The 14,678-nt window shown below is 62.5% G+C and overlaps 1 protein-coding gene across 2 annotated transcripts; it reads right to left on the reverse strand.

Moving 5' to 3' along the window:
- Positions 1 to 199: 199 nt before the first annotated feature.
- On the reverse strand, positions 200 to 14,361 carry ADCY3 (adenylate cyclase 3). 2 transcript variants are annotated; one of them, XM_050894213.1, is made up of 20 exons: positions 13,687 to 14,361; positions 9,353 to 9,502; positions 6,023 to 6,153; positions 5,562 to 5,673; positions 5,033 to 5,160; positions 4,625 to 4,783; positions 4,356 to 4,542; positions 4,173 to 4,289; positions 3,856 to 3,998; positions 3,607 to 3,768; positions 3,428 to 3,515; positions 3,211 to 3,327; positions 2,694 to 2,817; positions 2,528 to 2,649; positions 1,925 to 2,083; positions 1,506 to 1,652; positions 1,260 to 1,373; positions 1,063 to 1,189; positions 710 to 834; positions 200 to 382 (listed from the first exon to the last, which is right to left on the reverse strand). In XM_050894213.1, exons 1-20 carry the CDS (start codon positions 14,359 to 14,361, stop codon positions 200 to 202), a joined length of 3,270 nt encoding a protein of 1,089 aa, XP_050750170.1. The 2 variants fall into 2 exon arrangements, with proteins under 2 accessions (XP_050750170.1, XP_050750169.1); XM_050894212.1 differs by having other exon boundaries at positions 2,694 to 2,955.
- Between the last annotated feature and the right edge of the window lie 317 nt (positions 14,362 to 14,678).

A 14,678-nucleotide genomic window follows, 5' to 3' on the forward strand; every position in this document is an offset into this window, starting at 1 on the left:
ATGGAGCAAACCCCGCCAAGCAGAAACCTCCGGCGGGGGCTCGGAAAGGGTCGTGCGAAGGGGTTGGTTTCTCGAGTTCGGTTTCAGATCCGGACCGTGGTGGGATGGATGTCCCCGGCGGCGGGTGCCGGGCTCCCTCCGAGCCGCCCCACTTGGCGCCGGGAGGCGGTGGCTGTGGTGGCGGGCGGGCGCCGGACCCTCACGAGCTGTCCACCACCTGATGGGGCAGGGTGACGGAGGAGCCGTTGACAAAGGAGCCCTGCTTCTCCCGGCCCTTGAGGAAGAAGGTGAGCAGCTCCCCTTTGCCCTTGACGTAGATGGCTCCCCGGCGCACGAAGCGGAAGCCGTACTCCTTTAGGATGAGGTGGGTCTCCTCCACCACCTGCAGGGTCAAGTGGACATGGTGGGAGGCTGGGGGGGGGGTGTGGGGGGTGTGTGTGTCCTTGCCTGGCACGTGACACGGGGAGCAGGGACCCCCGCATGCCGCTTGGACAACAGGTCTACCCACCAGCCTGGCTCCCCACCCCATTGTCTTGGGGTGCCCTTCTTTGAGCATCGCCTTGCCCCATTCCCAGCCCCGCAGCCAGCCCCAGCCCTCCCGTGTGCTCCCGGCAGCACTTTCCCCTTCCCACCCAAAGCCTGGGGTGTTTTGAGGGCTGCAGCCCCCCCCACGGGTTGCCGATTTGTGTCCCCCCCCTCGTCACCCCACCTGTATGTTCCCCATCACGCCGGTGGACTCCATCCTGCTGGCCACGTTCACCGTGTTGCCCCAGATGTCGTAGTGCGGTTTGCGGGCGCCGATGACGCCCGCCAGCACAGCCCCCTTGTTCATGCCTGTACAAGACAGGGAGTAGATGTCACCTCCATGCCTGGTGACGTGGACAGGACATCCTGGTCTGCAGGAGCGTCTGTCCCAGGGGATGGGTCGGGGCAATGAGCGTCCCCCCCAGCCCTGCTGCCTTCAGCTGCTGAACTACAGCTGCTGCCCAGTGTCCCACCGCTGGCAGGGAAGGAGGGACGGGGGATGCCGAGGCAGACCCCGCTCCACGCTCCCGGACTTGCCTATGCGGAGCATGAAGTTGTTGAAGGACTGGTAGTTGATGTTCATCAGCGTCACCTTCATGGCTAAGGCAAAGTCGGCCAGGTCGGCCAAGTGCTGCCAGCGCTCTTTATCCGAGAGGGTCTCCTTCTGCAAGGGCAGCGCGGGTCAGGCCTGCCCACCCCTTGCCCGCTGTCCCCCCACCACGGGGACCCCTCACCTTGGTGCTGTAGCCATTGGTGTTGGCATCGGGGGTCACTCCAGAAGCGGCCATGTAGGTGCTGCCGATAGTTTTGATTTTGGTGATGCACCGGAATTGGGGTTCGTCCAGGAGCTGAGCCGTGGAGACAAGACCCTCAGGCACCCCCGGGGGCCATGGCAGGTCCTTCTGTCCCCAGATGGGGCAGGAAGGGAAAGTCTAGCCGAGCCCCACACCATCCCTGTGGCTGGCTCCATCCCGACTCACCGCGTCAAAGTCGGAGATGATCTCGTTGAGGAACCGCAAGCACTCAATGCCCCCGTTGTTGATGCTCTCCTCCGTGTAGAAGTCGGCAAAGTTGGGGAGGGAGGCGAACATGACACCAATCTCGTCATAGGACTGGCTGTACAGCTCCTGGGGACAGGATGGGATGGTGGCCGTGAGCCGGGGACATGCCCACGCGTGACACCAGCACCTCCAGCAAACCCAAACCCTCCCATGAAGCCATCTTCCCTTGGCACATGTGAAAAAATGAGGGTACTCTGTAACCTCACCTTGCACGGCCAAGACAGCTTTGTCATCCAACCAAAGATGCTCAGCCAGAGCCTTCAGCAAAGCCTCTGGATCCAGAGGCCTCCCCGAAAAAAAAAATGGGGGGAAATCCCCCCCTCCCGGGTGCCCCTCACCTCATCCCGCTTCTTGGAGCCCAGGAAGTGCCGGGCCACATGCTCGGGCAGCATGTTGGTGACGAGGGCCTCGTTCCAGCGCCGCATCTCGTAGACCCGCTCTTTCTGGTCGTGGACGTCGATCTTCCAGAGGAAGAGGGTCCTGGCCAGCTTCTCCACCTGTGGGTGGGAGGAGATGGCTGCACCCCGAGTTCCCACCCACCAGTGTGTCCTCTCCAGCGCTGGGAGCATCCTGGCCTCTGTGGGGCCGGGCTGGGCTTGGGGACAGCCTGGAAGAAGGCTCTGGGACAAAGTGAAGCCCTAACTGGGGACATGAGACCAGCTCCAAGGTGCAAACGGGACCCTCGCGAGGTAGGCATGGGCCTTAGGGCCACCAAGTTGCTGCCCACCCCTAACCATGGGGATGAGATGGAGGTGTTCTCTGCACTGATACGGTCCTGGAGAGCCCTTGGGTGGGCTTCCTTGGAGAAGAGCCGGAGATGCTGTTCACAGCTGGGGACAAATCCTGCTGCCTTGGAGCTTCCAAGAAATAAGGGCAGGGGCTGAGGGTGAAGACGCAGAGGGGAGGGGAGCTTGCCGGGGCCGGGGGGTCAAGTCACTCACGTGGCGAGAGAAATAGTAGAAGCTGAGCATCACAATGAAGATCATTGCCGTCATGGAGTACTTGGAGGGGACCAGCGAGGACCTGCCGGCGGAGCCAGCGAGGCGTGGGTGGGCAGTGGGCATGGCCGTGCCCCCCAACCCGCGCCCATCCCCCTTGCCACCCCTTACGTGCTTTGCCGGCCACGGCGGCGGTCATACTGGTCGAAGATGTGCTCCCAGGCGTAGATGTTGACGGCGCCGGCGGCCCCGGTGATCAGCACCATGAGGGTCAGCTTGACCATGTGGCTGACCTGCACCAGCATGATGGTGGCCACCAAGGCCAACAGGGCGATGTAGCTGTAGTACTTGGGCTGCTCCCCGCAGCTGCCCGGCTGCGGTGGCCCCACTGTCCTGTTGCCCATCCCGCCATGGTCGTGCCGGCAGCTGAGCTGGGGGGAGGAGGGCAGGGTGAGGAGGGGGACACGGGGACGGGGTGCACCTCTCCATGGGCTGCGTGGCCACTCAAAGGGAGAGGGTGCTTTGCAGAGTAGGAGGAGGACACCCGACCTAAATTTCCCCCCTACAGTGCAGCCCTGCTAATTGCTTTAACGATCGGCCGTGCACGGGGCCGTGCACAATTATGGGCTGCTTGGATGGAGGCTGGAGCAGGCTCAGCCCCGCTGGCACCCGGGGTGGTGGCTCACCATGTCTACGATGTCGGCGACGGTTACAATGACGATGGCAGCCATGGCCCAGGTGTTGCGCGCCCAGCGGGTCCTGTCGATCCAGGTGGAGAAGGCCACGAGCTTTTTGGGGAAGACCTGCGGGGAGAGGAAGGTGGGAGGGTTCGCCCAGGCAGGACACGGTGATGGGACATCACGGTGTCCTATCACCATGAGTGGTGAGCCCGTCCCGTCTCACCCGGGGGAAGATGGCAGCCAACGAGCAGAGGGTGAGGATGAGCAGCAGGATCTCCCCCACCACGAAGGTCACGTAGTTGGCCACCAACCTGCCAAAAAGGCCAAGAGGGGATGGGTTTGAAGCCCGGCGCGGCCAAGCAGGGCTTGGGGCCACCCCTCCCCACCACCTCCCTGCTGTACCAGGGGTCAATGAAGACCTCCACCAAGGCGGTGAAGAAGAGGACAACGCAGGAGCAGCTGAAGGCGGCCCCGCTCTGCTTCTCCTTCTCCACCGAGTAGCGCGTCTCCATTTCGGGGTCAATGAAGCGCATGGAGAGCCGGAAGGTGCTCTTCCCCTTCAGCCTGCTGGCAACACCACCCATCAGCGCCCGGCGGCACCGAGGACCGGCCGAGCCGTGCCGGGACATGCCACCAGCCAGGGTCACTCACGCCTGGACGGACTCGCGCTCCAGCAAGGCTTCGTTGAGCAGCTTGTTGAGCTCCTGCTCGTTCTGCGAGGCGTCGATCACCCGCTCGGCCAGGTCCCGCAGCCGCAGCCGCCGACGAGGGTTGGGGAAGGAGGGGTTCACTGCCTGCGCCGGCACAGCCGAGGCATCAGCAAGACCACGCTGGCACCAGTGGGATGTTCAACCACCCCAATGTGGCTATCAGCAGCCTCCCAAATGCAGGCGAGCTGCTGGAAGGGGGATGCTTTGCACGGGCTGTACCTCTCCATCCTCCTCCCCACTCTCCAGGGCGCCTCTCACCCTGGCATCGGGCTCCTTGGGCTCCTCGGGGCTGGCACAGGCCAGGCTGAGGCTGCCGTTGCGCTCCTTGGTGTTGACCAACGGTGGGGAGCCGCCATGGGATGAGGTCAGCGACAACTTCTGCAAGGTGAAGGTGGTGGGTGGCGGTGGGGGGTGTCCCCCCCCCCAACCCCGGCTTGCCACGGCACCGCCGCCACCACCACTCACCACCCCGTTGATGCCGTTGCGGAGGGGCTGCTTGGGGACCACGATGAGGTAGGTGACGATGCCCTTCTCCTTCAGGTACTCGCAGCGTGAGCCACCTTCACCCGGCTCCACCTCGAACTCACCCTTTAGGCAATCCATGGTGCTCTGCGAGATGTGCACCCGCCTGCCAGCACCGGGCGCCTGTGTCACCCTTGGGTGCAGGGCACCCTGTCCCTGTCTCCTGCCTCCCCCCTGGAGATGCTCACCCAGGGATGCCGCCCGCCTCCATCTTGTTGGCCACGGTGACATCGGTGGACCACACGTCATACTGCCAGCGCTTCTGGCCCAGCACGCCCCCCAGCACCGTCCCGCTGTGGACCCCCACCCGCATGTCCACCGCCGTCTTGGTCTTCTCCCGCACGTAGCTGGGGTGGGGGGGAAGACAAGGATGATACGGGGGTGACCCCCCCCCCCCCCAACCCATCCCCACTCCACCCCACAGCCCATCCCCATCCCAACCCCCCCATCGTTAATTATCACCCCTCCATATTTGTATGCATTTTGCAGAAGCTGGGCCCCCAAAGCCCCCAGGCTGCACCCCAGGACCCCCTGCCCACCCTGGCACCCCTCCTTGGGGGTGAATCCCTCCCCGTCCCCACGGAAAAAACCCTTACGAAATGGCCTCCACCATGGCCAGCCCCATCATGATGGAGCAGACGGCGTGGTCCTCCCGGTACTCGGGCAGCCCGCAGATGCAGTAGTAGCAGTCGCCCAGGATCTTGATGCGCAGCTGGTGGTATTTCTGGGGAGGCGGGGGGTACGGTGTCAGCCCCCCACCCATCAGCTGGGACCCCCCCACTCCCCCCCCAGCCCTCTCGCTGCTCCCATCCCTCTCCCAGGCCGACCTTGACCCACGCAGAGGTCTCCCGTGCCCGGCAGGGACACAAATAATCGGATTTTCCATTCCCACCCTGCCTCCCCCGAGGACTCGGCTGGGAGCCCGGCTGCACCCCGGCGGGGGGGGCATTGGGGGGGGGGCCCTTCCCAGCTCTATTTTTGCAACGCAGGGCAGGGCGTCTCCAGCGTCCCGGAGCAATAATATTTTAACCTCCTCATCCCCATCTGGGGATGCAGGGTGGTGGCTGAGACCTGCCCAGCTCATTCCATGCCAGGCTGGGGCAGGCCGGGGAGGGGGGCACTCACGGCTGCCAGCTTGTCGAAGCGGGCGAAGAGCTCGTTGAGGAGCTTCACCAGCTCCTGGGCGCTGCAGGACGAGGAGAGCTGAGTGAAGCCCACGATGTCTGCGAAGAGGATGCTGCGGGGAACGACGGCGAGCGGCTCAGCCCCGGCGTCCCCCCAACCCCAGGGCCCCCCCACTTCCCCGCTCTCCTTTTTTTACCGGGGCACCCACGCCAGAGGAAAGGCTATTTTGGGACACGGCTGAAAACGATGCTCTGCAAACCATGGCTGGAGCAAAAAGGGGCCCCAAGCCATGATCTGGTTGGCAGCCGTCCCCTGTCACCCTTCGCTTTAGCTGCAAACCACCCCAATCTCTCCCCTCTTTTCTAGCCAGGACTGCAAAATACAAATTTTTGCAAAAAAATTGGAGTTTTTTTTCCCCACGAGGATGGCACGGGGTCACGCAATGAAAGGGATGGTCCTACCTGACGTTCTCATGGCGGTACATGTACATGGTGTTGAACTGCTGCATCTCCTTCTGGCTCGGGTCCTTCTTCATGTCCTTCAGCATCTCATCGGCCACGTGCTTGGGCAGGATGGAGAGCATCAGCCGCTCCTGGGGGACGGGGCAGGGAAGAGAGTTGGCCACGACACGAAGCCGAGCCCGTGCCAAGCGCAGCAACGCGTGGTGCAAATGCACAGTGCAAATATATGGCGCAAACGCATGGTCTAAATTCACAGTCTCAATGGTGCAAATGCACTGTTTAAATGCAGGGTGCAAATGCAGGGTGCAAATACACGGTGCAAATGCACAGTCAAAATGCAAAATGCACGGTACAAATGCACGGTACAAATGCATGGTACAAATGCATGGTGCAAACGTACAGTTTACATGCATGGTGCAAATGCACAGTCTAAACGCATGGCACGAAGGCATGGTGCAAACGCACAGTGCAAATGCACGGTGCAAATGCACGGTCTAAATGCACGGTGCATGCACTATGGTCTGAGCGCTCCCCTCTCCATGGGGACAGAGAGCAGCAAAGTGACATTTCCAAGCTCCCGGGCCCTTCGCTGCCGGAGCTGGCCGTCCCCGAAGGATCCCAGGGCCCAGCCAGGTCTTTAACCCAAGCTCTCAGCCACACGTGGGGAAGGAGCGGGTGGATCAAGCCACGGGTGAAACAGGAGCTTTTCCTCTAGGCAGGGAGAGTAAGCTCGGCGCGGGGTGTCCCAGGGCACCCTGGGAAGCTGGGAGCCACCACCCCGACTCCAAACCCGCACCCACGGGTGGAGGGGATGCACCCATGGGTGGCAGGTCCCCCTTGACAATACTCTGCCAGGGATGCCAACCACTGCTTTTTCCATTTTCCTCCCTATTTTACAAGTTCTCATCAGGATTTTTGCAAGTGGGAATAAACCCCAGGCAGGGGAGGATGGGAGGGTGGCAGTTTTGGGACACTGCGGCCACCAGCCTCCCTGTCCCCGGAGCCATGGGAAGGAGGGACAGTCCCCCACACTTATTTGAACACCGGCTGCAAAATTTGCTTGTGCACCCCAGATCCCTTCTGCAGGCACGATACGGAGCCCAGCCCCTCGCTGGGAGCTTGAGAATTAAAATGCGTTGGGTTGGCCAAGCTTTTGTTGGCCCAAATAAACCTGGGAACACGGTGCTGGGAGTGACCTCGGGGTCTGCACCGATGTCCCCCAAGGTCCCTGCGAGCTGCCCCAGGGTGTCCTGCCCCGGGGGTGGGTCGGGGCTGGGTGTACAGACCTGGGTTAAAGCACGCCAGGGAGGATTTATCAATTTAAAAGCATGGTGGGTATCCCACATCCATGCGTAGGACTCAACCGAGGTCCCCCAGGAGGATCAAGCCCACTTGGGGACATCGTACCCGTTACTGTCCCCACTGGCCCTGCAGCCCCGGAGCTGGCGAAGGGATAGATCTGCCTGGATGCACGTGGGGATTTGCACTAAATGTAAGTAACTTGGTTAATGAAGTGGGTTTTCCCCCGGGACAGGGCGGGTTCTGTGCACAGCCGCCGTGGGACCGTTGCTGGAGGAACGGCACCGTGTCCCCGTCCCCGTCCCCGGGGGCTGCCGGCAGGGAGGCGTGCGGGAGCTCCCCGGCCCCTCTCGGCTCCCGTTAACCTTAGCTCTGCCCGTGGGGCTGCCGGTTCAGCCACCACTGATGGCCCGGAGGGAGGAGGGATGGATCCGGCTGCCAGCATCGTTCCCTGCCCTGCGGCCCCCCTGCCCCGAGCCACTCGGCCTCACGCTAGCAGCCTTTCCTGCAAGATCACAGGCTATTTTTAGCTCAATTCCCTAAGGAAACAGAACTCATGTGATAATAATCCCCACGTCCCTTCCCATACCCTTCCGAACCCACGAGCTGGGGCCTCGAAGGTGTTCTCACTCGGACCACCCCTCAGCCCCAGGATTTGCTCCCATCACCCAAACCCCTCCCTGGACCTAACCCCTTACGAGACATCAGAGCATCCACCCAGGTTTTGCAGCAAAGAGGACGCCAGTGACACTGGCCCGGCCCCGCCACGTGTCTCTTGTTGCCATTGGGAGCAAATTGCTGGCAGCGGATCAACCAGATAAGAGATGGGAGATGGGGAGAGAGGCCTCAGATAAGGTGCTAAAATTAGCCCAGCTCATCACCGGACAGCGGCTGGAGACAACAGGGCTTTGAAACAGCCGGCTGGCACCGCGACGCCCGTTCCCCTGTGCGGTGCCGGCACAGGCGTGGACGTGGGGCTCCGCTGCGGCGAGAATCGCTCGTGGGATGAGCGGAGAGCCGCTGGCTATGCTTGCTTGCTGCCAGCCCTCCCTTTCCCGTCATGGTCTGCTGCAGGACTGGCCCATGAGATGGCCGGGGGCCTGATGAGGACCTGCTGCGTGGCCGTGCCTGGGGACAAGGACCTGCTGCGTGGCTGTGCCTGGGGATGGGGACCTGCTGCGTGGCCGTGCTCAGGGATGGGGACCTGCTGCGTGGCCATGCCTGGGGACAAGGACCTGCTGCGTGGCCGTGCTCAGGGATGGGGACCTGCTGCGTGGCCATGCCTGGGGATGGGGACCTGCTGCGTGGCCGTGCTCAGGGATGGGGACCTGCCATGTGGTTGTGCCGGGGGACAGGGACACGCTGCATGGCTGTGCCCGCTGACAAGGACCTGCCGTGTGGGCCGTGCCTGGGGATGGGGACCTGCTGTGTGGCTGTGCCTGGGGACAAGGACCTGCTGCGTGGCCGTGCCTGGGGACGGGGACCTGCTGCGTGGCTCTGCACGGGGACAGGCACCCGCCACGTGGCTGTGCACAGGGACCTGCTGTGTGGCCGTGCTCAGGGATGGGGATCTGCTGCGTGGCCGTGCACAGCGATGGAGACCTGCCACGTGGCTGCACCTAGGGACCCACAATGTGACTGTGCACGGGGACAGGGACCTGCCACGTGGCCGCACTTGGGGACCTGCCACGTGGCCGTGCATGGGGATGGGGATCTGCCATGTGGCTGTGCCTGGGGAACCTGCCGCGTGGCTGTGCTCAGGGATGGGGACAGCTTGGTGGTGGCCGTGGCAGGAGCTGGGAGGCCCTGGAAGAGGACGGTCCCACGGAGAGTCCCCAAATTGGGCACAGGGTGCAAAACTGCAAGTGCATTCCCCACCTTGGGTCCTCCTGTCCCCATTGCCACCCACCACGGTCCCTCCGTACCATGCAGGGTGCAGGCTATGGGTGCCTTATCCATGTCCCAAAGCCACACCGGTGTCCCATCACTGTCCCCTGCCCTGTCCCCACACTGTCCAGCCGTGGCTCCTACCTGCTGCTGGCTCTGCTCCTCCAGATTGAGCTTGACCTCCAGGGACTGGCGTGCTTCGAGGAAGGCTTTGCGGTGCTTGCGGTCGGCCATGTAGTAGGACATGGTGCCCACCGTGATGGTGCAAAGGTAGATGGCAACGTTGGACAGGATCTTTGGGGACAGAGAAAAGGAGATGGGGGTGAGCGGAGCCATGGGGAAGCCTGTGCGTGCCCTGGGGACGGCGCCGGTGTCACCGCAAGTCTCTGTTTGGGCAGCAGAGCCTGATCGGTGAGAGTGGAAAAAAGTATTCAAATGCTGGAGGAGGACATAGAATACACCCTGGGGATAAATTACCAAGCCACGGCCACCATTAAGTGCTGGGGGGACTCACGGGGGACCGTCACGGTGGCTCTGCGGGAGGGGTACGTCCGGGGATCACGCCCTGAGCATCCCAGGAGACCTCGTGGTCCCTGTGGGCTGACTCCGCTTCATTAAAACTTGCCGAGATGTTTTGGAAAAAGGCAGCAGGTCGGCAGAGGCCGAGCGCAGCCCCGAGGGAAGGCGCTGCTGAAGGCGAGCGGCTCTCAGCGGCTCATGTGCCATCCGCTCCCCCCACCCCTGCCACGGGAATTGCACTCCTTTGTGCAGAAAAAGTTAATAAAAACATAGCCAAACCCTAAAATCACGTATTTACTCATGCTCCTGCCCCTCTACATCCCTCTCAACGGCCAAAAATACGGGTGTGAGCCCGCAGCGCCGGAGGTGGATGCTCCTGGGTGTTGCTGGCTGTGATAACCCAGCCTGTTTTCTTTGGGGTTTCAAGGGAGCATGGCACGGAGGCTTGCTGCCGCGTCCCGAAGGCTGGATCTGTCCCATTCCGGGGCTGGACCCTGTTCCCATGGGCAGGACCCTGTCCCATCCCTCAGGCTAGACCCCAGCTCCATGGGCTGGACCCCATCCTCCGGGCTGGATCCTGTCCCCATGGACTGGATCCTGTCCCCATGGGCTGGACCCCGTGTCCCCGCAGCCCAGGAGGGGATGGAGCAGGTTTGCAGATGGGAGCAGAGATGCCTTCATGGAAAATATGACCGATGAGGGAAAGTTGAAAGAATTTGGTTTGTTTAGTCTAGAAAGGGGAAGAGCAACGGGGAGGATGCGACAACAGGCTCCAGCTATGCCAAAGGGACGATGGGGACATGGAGACGTCCTCCCACCCCGCGGGCCATGGGCTGTATCACAGCCAGCGGGAAGAGCACGGAGCCATCCCCAGGCTCGTCTCCATCGGGGATGTGCCACCGCGCTCAGCACCCTTCCCCTGATCCCCACCTCCTCCGTACTGACCTTGTCCCCTCCCTGGCCCCCATATCCCATAGCCCAGCTCGGTCGGAGGAAAGCCCTAATGTGACCCCGATCCCTGGGTGTCCCCGTCCTCGGAGGTTTTACCTCCCGACAGCATCGAGCCCTGAGCAGCCCGGTCTCATCACATGGAGATAGGGAGGAGCTGCCAACCCCTTCCACGCAGGGGGAAACTGAGGCATGGATGAAACAGGCCACATGCAGCAATAAATACAAGGCCCTGGCACTGGGGTTTTGGGTGCTGGCACGGCACCGTGCCAGGGTTGACAAAATGATTTGCAGCAAGGAAACTTTTTTTGAGGGGGAAAAGAGCATGAAGAGCAGGGGAGAGCGCCTGGGACCCCCAGCTGATGCCCCAGGGCCAGATCCTGCCTCACACCCCACCGCCGCAGCCGGGGATCCCCGGGAAGCCCCTGCACCCGTGGCGTGGCAGACAGCAAGCGAGGAGCCGTCTGGAGGTGGGCACGGAGAAGAAACCCCCAAAACAAGCAGCCACTTGCTATTTTTAACCAGCCTCTCGGGTTGTCATGACAACGGGCCACTCTACCGGGCCTGGATGGGCATGGGGCAGCTCGGCACAGCTTGGCACAGCTCGGCACACCGGGGCCACCGGAAACCCCGGGGACCCGCTCGGCCGGCACCGCATGGCACAGCCGCATCCCATGCCGAGCATCTTCCAGCTGCATCCTGCAGCCATGCAATGGATGCTCAGCCCCAGAAACCTCCCCTGGCATGAGCCCACACGCCTTGAGTTGCAAAACACCTCCCGGCATCCCAAACACCGCAGGAAAAACCCCAGCATGGAGGACACCCTGCTCCCAGCACGGAGGAGACCCCGCTCCCAGCACGGTCACCAGTTATTATCTGCACTCAATAATTTGGGAGCAGCGAGAGCAAGACACGTGCAGGAGCGTGCACGGCTGGTGGACCGAGCCTTATCTCTCCTTCCCCATCTGTATCCTGCAGGAAAAGTCACGGTGGGATGCGCTGGGGCCATCCGAACCAGGACTGGGTCATTGGCCGAGCCCGAGGATGCTTTGCAGCTGGTTTGCACACAACCACGGCTGATATGGCCTCAGACACTGCCAAATTCCGACCCCCTGCTGCGATTCAGCCTTCGAGCTCCTCTTCGATGGCCAGCAGCGGGGCAGAAGCTGCTGGCATCTCTCGTGAACCCCCCCGGGCTGCGCCGGCCCCGCTCAAGCGACATCCTCCGGTTCATCCTATTAATAGCAGTGCCCTCCGGGAGCCGCACCACCGGCTATAATAATAAAGCATATGATGTTTATTTCTGGACATAATGTTCCTCCTTTTGCAGCAGGCAAAGGCTGAGGCATGCCGCGTTGCCAAGGTTTTACCGGCCCCGGACTCTCCGTGCCACGGCAATGATTAACGCGGTGATGGCAGCGGCGCATGCCTGCTGCCGGCCGGGGAGGGATGCCCACATGCCCCCTCGCCTCCTGCATTCCGGGGCTGGTGGCAGTGAAAGGTTTCCTTGGCTTCGGATCGGCCACGTGCAACATTTGCATCCCAGATAGGGAGCGAAACCTGGGAAAGCCGCTGCTGCACCGGGATTTCTCCCGCTGGCGCGGTGCCTCCAGCCGGACATCGCTGGGAGGGTACCCACGCCGCTGTCCCAGCACCCAGCCCGGCATGCTCCAAAAACCGTGCCCAAAAAGTGCTTTTCCTTGCAAAATCCTGTGTGATGCCAGGAGATACCCCATGCCAGGGGACCAGCCCCGAACCGTACAGCCCAGGGGCAGGGAAAAACCAGTATCTTCGGGGTTTTTGGAGAACAGGCTCCATTTTCCAAGCTCCCGGTGTGCTCATGGGCTCAACACTCCCAAAACCTCCCCAAAAGCAAATAAATAACCCCCCTCTCTCTTCCTATTTAGGCTGGGAGCAGCTGGAGGTCTCCTGGGACCTGACTCAGAGCATCCCGAATTCCCATAGCATCCTCCCACGGAGCCCACACCACTATGGGGCAGAGCGGATGCTTCCAGTGGGATTTTCCCCGCTGCCGTCAGCAGCCACCAGCATACAAGTTTTCAGCTCTGGCTTTTTTTTTTTTTGTTTCCCCCCACGTCGGCCATGGAAAGGCTCCCCAGATCGACGGGTGCGTGGCCAGCCGGTGGGGACATCGGTGGGAGGAAAGGGACTCAGCCAAGCCGTGAAACTCACTGATTTAGGGAATAAAACCAGTCTCTAGCTGCTCCAGGTGGGTATTTCCCAAATATTAAGAACCCAACAGGCCAGGGACCACTCTCCCCCCTGCCTGACCCCCATGTCCCCTCCTTTGCAGCGTGCGGGAATGGGTGGCCCGTCCTTAGGGCCACCTTGGGGCTCGGGGACGCTGTTTCTCCAGCTTCGTTGGGGCAGAAAATCACCCCAAAGCATCGCCGGGCTCTGGCCCAGGCGCGGGGCTGGGTGATGGGCATCGCCCAGGGACCAAGCTGGGGTCGAGCGGCCGCCTGGCTCCTTCCTCCTGGGAAAGCTCCGGCGGCTGTTTGCGAGCCCGGAAGCTGGGCTCCTGCCACGTTTCTGCTAAAAATGGCCATTTTTGGCCATTTTTGCAATTCAGAGGGAAATCGGCATAAGCAAGGCCACAGGGCAGGGCGGATGGGGGAGCCCGCAGTCCACTGTGCCTCAGTTTCCCCAGCAGCCCAACCGCAGCCCATGCGTCTACGCACCCCGGGTGGCTCCTGGCGATGGATTCATGCTTGCAGGGCCGGGTCTGTGGCCATGTGTCCCAGCACGGGTGGGTGCTCCAGCACCCCACTCCCCATGCGGGTCAATCCCCAGATATGTTTTGGGGAGCCCCCTGCTCCCAGCAAACACCGCGATTAGTTCGCAGGGTCCGGATCAAACCCGGCTTTAGGGTCAGGGCATGGGGACAGGGATGGACCCCACGATAACTCATGGAAACACCAAATGGGGATGATTTACCTGTCACCCCCCACCATCCCAGGGGACCCCATGTCCCCCCGCTGGCCCCGTACCTGTCTCAGCAGCGTGCCCTCATCCAGGGCGTCCTGCCGCTGCTGGGCGACGGTGACACCGAGCACCAGCGTGTGAACGCCGCAGGAGACGGCGGTGATGAGCACGATGGGCGCCAAGCGCAGCGGCAGCGTGATGAAGAAGGAGAAGACGAAGAAAGCCTGCCAGCCCACCGTGTCGCTGGCCTCGGGCGAGCGGGAGAAGTTGAGACCCAGGTAGCAGAAGATCTGGGCCAAGATGAGGACCCAAAGGACGTAGGGCAGGAACCTGCGGGCCACCCGCTCGGGGAGCAGTCTGTACTTGCAGAGGATGAAGAGCAGCACGTGGGCGGCCAGCCCGGCCGCCGCCGCCAGCACCGGGGCCAGCTTGTCGGCGGTGTAGACCACGGCGCACATGACGAGGACGTAGCAGTCGAAGAGGGCGGCGAAGACCACCAGCACCAGGAGGGTCTCGTGGCGTTGGCGGCGGAAATAGGTCTGGTAGAGGTTCTCCAGGGACTCGGGAGCGAAGGTGAGGCGCATAAAGCGGGGTAGGCAGAGGCAGGGTCCCGAGCTGCGCACCGTCACCTCATGGGTCCGACCCACGCCGTGCTCGGGGTCCGACGGCAGGCTCACCGAGTAGTCGGCGGAGTACTCGGCCGAGCACTCGGGCTCCGAAAAAGCCCTGTTCCTGGGCATCGCGGCGCTTTCCCTTGCTCCGGCCCCGCAGAAACGCCGCGGTCCCCCGTGCCCCGATGCTCACCGGGGCATCACCCGCAGCATCCCTGTCTCGCTGGCCGCCGAGCTGCGAGGCCTTTCCCCTTCTCCTGCAGCCGTAACCCCGAATCCCGCTGCGTGCCGAGGAGCGGCCGAAGGAGGGAAAGGGGGATAATTATAAATAACCGCCGGCCTGGCGCTGGGAGGCCGGGAGCCGAGCGAGCCTGCCTCCCCAGCTCCCTGCCAGCTCTCTCCCCAGCCCTTGCGCACTGCCAGGTTGCAACCGAAGCGACGCGGAG

This window comes from Gymnogyps californianus, chromosome 3, assembly GCF_018139145.2.
Source record: "Gymnogyps californianus isolate 813 chromosome 3, ASM1813914v2, whole genome shotgun sequence".
Taxonomy (NCBI): domain Eukaryota; kingdom Metazoa; phylum Chordata; class Aves; order Accipitriformes; family Cathartidae; genus Gymnogyps; species Gymnogyps californianus.